This window comes from Chanodichthys erythropterus, chromosome 7 (genome assembly GCF_024489055.1).
Source record: "Chanodichthys erythropterus isolate Z2021 chromosome 7, ASM2448905v1, whole genome shotgun sequence".
Classification (NCBI taxonomy): domain Eukaryota; kingdom Metazoa; phylum Chordata; class Actinopteri; order Cypriniformes; family Xenocyprididae; genus Chanodichthys; species Chanodichthys erythropterus.
The window spans coordinates 31,410,681-31,419,306 of record NC_090227.1 but is presented as its reverse complement, the minus strand read 5'-3'; the positions used below and the strand labels follow the sequence as shown (position 1 = coordinate 31,419,306).

Genomic DNA, 8,626 nt, shown 5'->3' with positions numbered 1-8,626 from the left:
AAATATTAATTGAAGAACTTATTCAGTTACCATCTTGAATCTATTATATATTCATTACATAATAGCATTAATTCCTTTCTTACTAGTCCCTAATGGTTACAAGTAATACTTATACTGGACAAATTTAATTGCAATTGCATTCTATGGGAGTCTGGTTCAGTTATCAACTATTCATCTCTGAATGTTATTCAGTATGTTTTCCATTTGTGCTCATACCTATTTCAGTTTTGCTTTACTTTAAAGCGGAACTCGGTAAGATTTGCGAAGCTCCCCCTACAGGTTCCTTCAGTGAATCACACTGTCGTAAATACTCCAAGCGCAGCTCTGGACTACGACTACAACGCTCACCAGCACAGTAGTTTTGCAAATACAGTACAAGAAATCTCGATGGTGGGTAATTTTCGAAATTGTCTTATAAAGTCATTATATTTACATTGTTCACTACAAGTCAATTAACCATCGTAAGGATTTAGAAAACTATTTAAGAAGGTAAAAAATGTTACTTAGTTCTGCTTTAAATAGTATTCCAGTTGTCATAGTACTCGAGTGAAAAGACACTAGCTTTTACTTGTGGAATAGATATGGCCAGTAGCGGCTCCTGGCCGTAAATTTAGGTAGGGCAGATTCTGGGTCTTAGCGCTACTTTATGATAAACATTTTGAAAGCTTTATATCCTTATCGCTGAACACATCAGACACACTATTGGCAAAATTCTAATGTCCTTATGCTATTTAGCCTGAGGGTGGCGCTCTAATGGTGATTGACAGACTTTAGTGCACAACAAACGCATAGAATGTCATTTTATAATTGTCTTAATGTAGTATTTATTACCTCTGAATGTTGTTTTAGAATATTGCAAGTTGTGTAGGAATTCCAGTGAGTCATGTCTATTCTCAGAACAAACATAAAACAAACACAACAGAACTATAAATGCTATTCACATGAGCATGTTTAAACTAAAGGGTTTATACTTTCATTAATTTAATACGCTACTCCACATAGGAAGAACAGACATACCAACTATAGTTACTGACCAGATACATAGCTGAAGCGGACTGATAACGTATTGGTCGGGAGCGAGGTTTTCAGGAGGTAACGAGAAATTAAGTGGGATATTCGGAAATCTGCCTCATTGGCTCTCAATTAGAGCGTGCTGCATGGAAATTTGTGGGGCGCTGAAATACTGACTTAAAATGGTCTAGAAAATCTGAAAATTATTTGTTGCAGAATGTTGAACACATTTATTATTAATTCAGTGTACATATAATGGTATATTTTTGGATTAATATTTTGGTGGGCCTCTGCCCCACCTGCCCATACAGATGAGCCGTGGCTGGATATGGCTCTGTTCCACTGCATGGTACGGCTCACTTTTGGGGTGTTTTCCACTGTGTACAGTACCTAGTTCTTTTTTTTTTAGTACCACCTCGGTTGAGGTTCCAAGCAAGCTGTACCGACACTAAAATGTAAATGTCATGTAAACACTGCAGATAATTGGTCAGAGAGAATCGTCAGTACCAGCGCCATTGAATTTGCGACAGTAGACACCAAACCCATTAGATTTAAAAGTGCTGTAGAATGTCTTTTTAAAATACAAGTAATACAAGTCTAAGGTGTCCCCTGAATGTGTCTGTGAAGTTTCATCTCAAAATACCCCATAGATTTTTTTTAATCATTTTTTTTTAACTGCCTATTTTGGGGCATCATTAAATATGAGCCGATTTAGGCTGCGGCCCCTTTAAATGCTCACGCTCCCCGCCCACGGAGCTCGCGCTTGCCTTAAACAGTGCATAAACAAAGTTCACACAGCTAATATAACCCTCAATTTTTTTTTACAAAGTGTTCGTCATGCAGCATGTCTAATCGCGTAAATATGGTATTTATTTGGATGTTTACATTTTATTCTGAATGAGTTTAATAGTGTTCCGTGGCTAAAAGCTAACATTACACACTGTTCGAGAGATTTATAAAGAATGAAGTTGTGTTTGTGCATTATACAGACTGCAAGTGTTTAAAAATGAAAATAATGACAGTCTTGTCTCCGTGAATACAGTAAGAAACGATGGTGACTTTAACCACATTTAACAGTACATTAGCAACATGCTAACGAAACATTCAGAAAGACAATTTACAAATATCACTAAAAATATCATGATATCATGGATCATGTCAGTTATTATTGCTCCATCTGCCATTTTTCGCTATTGTTCTTGCTTGCTTACCTAGTCTGATGATTCGGCTGTGCACATCCAGACGTTTATGCCTACCCTTGTCTAATGCTTGAACATGAGCTGGCATATGCAAATATTGGGGGCGTACACCCCGACTGTTACGTAACAGTATGTGTTATGTTGAGATTCACCTGTTCTTCGGAGGTCTTTTAAACAAATGAGATTTATATAAGAAGGAGGAAACAATGGAGTTTGAGACTCAATGTATGTCATTTCCATGTACTGAACTCTTGTTATTTAACTATGTCAAGATAAATTCAATTTTTAATTCTAGGGCACCTTTACATAGTCAGAAACAGCCATTGCAGTATCATTTGTTCGCACAACTTTTTTAAATGACTTGCTTTAAATAACCGTTGCATGCAACTTGAAAAAAGAAATAGCTGTATGGTGGTCAGTAGACGAGGTGGATTAGTCTATAATCCCACCCAGTTTGAAGCGGTACTAAACTGCAGTGGAATAGCAAACCTAGCCAAAGTAAAGCAAGCTGTGTCTTACCACGCAGTGGAAAAGCGCCTATGGATATTAGTCACTACTGGAAGTAGTATCTAAAAATAGCTAATAGTGACATTAAAAAAGATACAAATACACTAGTCACTTCATTTCTTTTTTTACTTACTAAGTAACATAAAAATGGAGGTTAGTTTGGTTTACGCAATAGCTATATGTTAAAACGGCTTGCCATACACACCGCCACGCCGGAGAGGGAGCGGTTACGCGCACGCGCACACGCACAGTCTATGAACGCGGACAGGTAGATTGCCATTATCAGTGTTCAGGTAATTCTGTAAATCACAGCCACGGGACTCTGCGTAGCACATTTAAAGTGGTATTCACCAATATGTCAGTCCGATCAAGACCTGGATATTATCGCCAGGAGGTAAATAAAACCATTTGGGAGGTGCCGGAGAGATACAAAGATCTGAAACAGGTGGGGACGGGGGCATATGGTACAGTATGGTGAGTTATTGCTCTCATTTTCTGTACTTCCTAGAAAGAATCTTGATTCATATCTTAATGCACTGTAGCACAAAAATATGTAACGTTATCTGGGATCTGTTCAAAACAAATGTTGTGGACGGCGGTTGGCGAGCACAGTGAATTTTTTAAAGTTTATTTTATGATTAAGATGCCCCATATTGTTTTGATGCGATCCAAATTCATACAGCATATCTATATGTTTTCTCCATGCGGGTGTACAGGGATTTACAAGATAAACAAACACAAAAAATGTGTTTCGAAATTAAGTGCCTGCAAAACTAGTCTACGTTGTGTACAGCTCGTTGCATTACTATGAGGTTAATAATTTTAAGATGGCAGCTGTTGACTAATGCTGCCTGTGGTCAGGTGATGATGGTTTATTACGTTTCCATATTTCCTATAAAAGTCCCAGAGGATTATCTCAGAGTAACATACTACTGTTCGCGTTTTGAGACACGTCCCACAATTTATTCTGTCATTAAAGGTGCAATATGTAAGAATTTTGTAGTAAAATATCAAACACCACTAGGCCAATTTTGTTCACTTGAGTACTTACAATATCCCAAATGTTTGCAACTATTTGTAAATCATGAGAAAATTGCAATTTTAACCAAGGCTCCAGGTGTGTGAGGAGTCGCCTGTCAATTGCGTCATACCCGCATTACCCTCGGTTTCCTATTTATTTTGTAGAAACCATGGAAACACCAAAGACACTCTTATACATTACGTTACATGTTTTAATAGACAAGGGAACAACTGTTTGGTTACGTTTATAGACCGAACTAATTATTGTTATATAGCTCAACATGTTTAGTCTTATTGTTTAAATCTAATTTTCTTGTTTTTTTTGCAATTACCATGCCTCAGAGAAAAACACTATTTTGTCAAGTAGCTAACATGGCATAATCAGATGCAGCTTTATTTTTAGTATTTTCTTCATCATACAATATGTTATAAAATTAATTGCATGCCATTTATCAACACAAGCCATCCAGCATTTATTAATATGATATTCTAAAATCAGAATACGCTGCAGTGTGTAACAGTGTCTCACAGCAGCCGCCGAGCGAGCGCACAGAGTAACATTATAACATAATTTTCAACACACTCAAATGTATCTAATATGATAAACAGAGCTGCGTTACCTCATACTCATGACCAGAAAAGCGGAAGCGACGCTGGCGACTGTGGCATAATAAAAGTTCAGCTGCTCGCGGTGTGTGTTGCGCAGTCGCTCCAGCGGCCTCGTTCAGCTCCCAAAACACTCGGTCCTGCTCTGCTTCATACTACAGTAACTTTAATAATCGCATCCATGAACATGATTTCTTCCCGAGTCCTATCCCTATTCTTTTGCACCGTCCGTTGAGGTGAAGACCACGTCCCAAGATTCTGTTCTCAAACGTGGCGTCATCAAGCTACGCCTTTGTTTTGAATAGGCCTCTAGCGACCTCTAGCGGACAGAATTCTTACATACTGCACCTTTAACTTAGTAAATAGCAACCTTTCCACTTTTAAATTATATAAATATAATAATATATATTTCATTACTCACTACCCCTAATAATATCACTAATCTTCATATAGATTAATATCACTTAAGAAAAATATACATATGTATCTTCAAAAGACTACTAATTCTTTGTGCATAGGCGTTTCTTTCATAGGCAAGCTTCTTTTGTAGTAAATGCTACTATATTTCTGTATTCTAATTCAAAATGCATGCAATTATTTACAACTGATGAGTTACTCCTCAGCTATTCGCTTGACCGGAGGACAGGAGCAAAGGTGGCCATCAAGAAACTCCATCGTCCCTTCCAGTCTGACCTGTTTGCCAAAAGAGCTTATCGGGAGCTCAGGCTGCTCAAACACATGAAGCATGATAATGTAGGACACCAAAGATTGACATTGCATGCTCTCATCTGCCCTGTTGTTAATTTAACCGGTCTCATGTTATGCTGTTTTAGTAAACCAATTTCTCTATATGAATTCGTACAGGTTATTGGACTTGTGGATGTTTTCACTGCAGACCTTTCTCTAGACAGATTCCATGACTTGTGAGTAAACTGTCAAGCTTTGACCATGTGGTCTAACTGTGATTGTGACAGATTGTTTTGGATGTATGGATTCATAGTCATTATCTGATTCTCCTCATCTTTTGCACAGTTACTTGGTCATGCCTTTTATGGGTACTGATCTAGGAAAGTTAATGAAAATGGAGAGACTATCAGAGGACAGGGTCCAGTATCTCGTCTACCAGATTTTGAGAGGACTTAAAGTGAGTCATTATTGTAATAATGCATGCTTACACACCCTCGCAAATATATTGTCATGAATCTCTTTGTGTTTATAGTATATCCATGCTGCTGGAATCATTCATAGGGTGAGCACATTTGTGTCAGTCTTATTCACATATGTACACATGTATTTCTCACTGAGAATCCACTAACCTCATCTGTTGCCTTTCAGGATCTCAAACCAGGCAATCTGGCAATAAATGAAGAGTGTGAGCTTAAGGTATCTCACCATGTGCATGTATATTCATGCTGTATGGCTCTTGTCGAGAAAAATATTTATTTGAAGCCTTATTGTTCCATGTCTTATATTATAGATCCTGGATTTTGGTCTGGCGCGGCAAGCAGACAGTGAAATGACGGGCTACGTTGTGACACGCTGGTACAGAGCACCCGAGGTCATTCTTAGCTGGATGCATTACACACAGACTGGTTAGTCCAACGTTGAATGCACTGATCTCTATATGTTGTTCTTAAATATTATGAATAATAATAATTTTTTATTATAGATTAGTGGTTGCATGTATTGCTTGATTTATTAGATATTCCACAATTGCTAACTAAACTGATGATAATTCAGAGACATGTTGTGTTTGATTAAAATTTCCCCTCAGTGGACATCTGGTCAGTCGGTTGCATCATGGCAGAGATGCTGCTAGGGAAACCACTGTTCAAAGGAAATGACCGTATCCTTCCTCGCAGGAAAACTGTTTTTTATTTACATATATAAGAGATAACATATAATAGTGATTTTAATGTGGTGATTATTTCCCTAAGTCTCATCCCCAGTATATTTGAATCCTTGACCATTTTCCATCAGACCTGGATCAGCTTATGGAGATCATGAAGATTACAGGGACGCCAACAAAAGAGTTCACGGCCAAACTACAGTCTGAAGATGTGTGTTTCATTTATGTTTTCATACTAAGATTAGTTTGCAGAACTCTCACCAGATGTATTATGAATACTTTGGAGATGTGAAAATCCAAAGTCACATGGCATACATTTATTTATTTTTTTCTAGGCTAGAAACTACATAGCAAAGTTACCAAAACTTAGAAAGAAAGATCTTCGGATATTGTTACCAAATGTTAACCCACAAGGTAAGAGTGTTTTGAAAGTGTTCTGCTCAATGCAAAAGGGGAACAATTTGTGTTTTTAATACGTTTTTAATCATTGTTATCATTTATAAATAGAAGTCATATCATAATTATGTAAAAGTATTTTAAAAAGCATTTTGCTAATTGTTTTATTCACTTTTATTATGCAATTATTTTCATTTAATATGCATGCAGTTTTGTACTTGTAATATTTGTACTTTTATAAATCCATTTGATATACACCAGGATCACTTTTAAATGAACACTTGAAGGAAAGAATGATTTATGCAATTTTATATTTTTTATATTAATTTGAAATAATTAAATGAACAGTTTCATGTCTATCCTTGTATTGTTCAACTGGTCGAGATTGATATGGGATTTAGAAAGTAATAAGTAATGCAATACTTTCTAAAAAGAGTAATTAGTAACAGTAATCTAATCACACTGTTGAAGATGTAATTAGTAGCTACTAATCAGTTACTTTTTTAGAGTAGCTTTCCCAAGTCTGGTTAGCACCATTCTCTTCAATTTGTACACCTTTCATGCATACATTTGATGAAAACAATTCTGAATGTCATTCGATTATTTGTCATATTGACTCCATGTTGCTCTCCTTTTCAGCAATTAATGTGTTAGACAGCATGCTGTTGTTGGACCCTGAAAGTAGAATAACAGCAGCAGAGGGACTGGCTCTTCCCTTCTTCTCGGAGTTTCGTGAACCAGAGGAGGAGACCGAGGCCCCACCGTATGACCATTCACTAGATGAAGCGGATCAGTCAGTGGAGCAATGGAAACGTAGGTTTGGGGGTGTTCCACATATGAACTGAAAAGCTTGATATGAGTGACTTTAAATTCATAATAATTGGTGTAATGGATGAGGCAACCAGTTATAACACTTTTTTTTTTTTTTTTAAAGATGCATAAGGCATTAATTGTCTAGTATTTCAGTCTTATAGGTGTGATAGTATATTCCAGAGAGCTAAGAAATAACCAATTTCCCTCCATTCTCTCTTCCTCTGTCCACTTCTATTCCTTCTTTGACCCCAGGACTCACCTTCACTGAAATTCTGACATTCCATCCGGCACCAGTGGTGGCAGAATCTAAAGAGACGGCTCTTTGAGATTGCTTATTTTTATGTCATCAAGCCTTTACATTTGTACCATGTCATATACAGACTGAACTTTTTTTTCTGTTTTGAGTGATTGTACTGTTTTATTTTTCACCTTTTGCAAGTATGTGATTATGGTACCTTTATTTTTATTTTTGAATTGTTTTTTTGTTTTGTTTTTTAAGAAAAGTACAAGTCACTTGCCACTGCCAGCATTAATGCTGACCCATAATTACACTGGAATGCTGCAATGCAAATTTCTCTATGGATTATATTTAGGCCTGGAATAGAAAAATAAACCTCCTTTTCAGGTTTTTGCCAAACCTCACAGCCAAATACTTCAGGATCTGCAAGAGTATTAACTTGCCTTGTATTAACAGACTGTCAGACCTGGCCACAGTCATGAATGCAGAGTCCAAAAAAAAAAAAAAAAGCAATTATGCAAAGGAAAATGACAATGTACTGTAAAATACAGTACAGTCCAAAAGTTTGGAACCACTAAGATTTTTAATGTTTTTAAAAGAAGTTTCGTCTGCTCACCAAGGCTACATTTATTTAATTAAAAATACAGTAAAAACAGTAATATTGTGAAATATTATTACAATTTAAAATAACTGTGTACTATTTAAATATATTAGACAAAGTAATTTATTCCTGTGATGCAAAGCTGAATTTCCAGCATCATTACTCCAGTCTTCAGTGTCACATTATCCTTCAGAAATCATTCTAATATGCTGATTTGCTGCTCAATAAACATTTATGATTATTTTCAATGTTGAAAACAGTTTTTTTTCAGGGTTCCTTGATGAATAGAAAGTTCAAAAGAACAGCATTTATCTGAAATACAAAGCTTCTGTAGCATTATACACTACTGTTCAAAAGTTTGGGGTCAGTAAGATTTTTTATTTTTA

The 8,626-nt window shown here is 36.4% G+C and overlaps 1 protein-coding gene across 1 annotated transcript; it reads left to right on the top strand.

The window, feature by feature from the left end:
* The first annotated feature begins 2,940 nt into the window (after nucleotides 1–2,940).
* Nucleotides 2,941–8,227, top strand: mapk12a (mitogen-activated protein kinase 12a). The gene is made up of 12 exons (XM_067389226.1): nucleotides 2,941–3,191; nucleotides 4,967–5,096; nucleotides 5,208–5,266; nucleotides 5,376–5,487; nucleotides 5,563–5,592; nucleotides 5,679–5,726; nucleotides 5,821–5,935; nucleotides 6,118–6,189; nucleotides 6,324–6,403; nucleotides 6,528–6,606; nucleotides 7,228–7,401; nucleotides 7,654–8,227. The coding sequence occupies exons 1-12, from the start codon at nucleotides 3,073–3,075 to the stop codon at nucleotides 7,725–7,727; spliced, it is 1,092 nt and encodes a 363-aa protein (XP_067245327.1). The 5' UTR covers nucleotides 2,941–3,072; the 3' UTR covers nucleotides 7,728–8,227.
* Nucleotides 8,228–8,626: the final 399 nt, after the last annotated feature.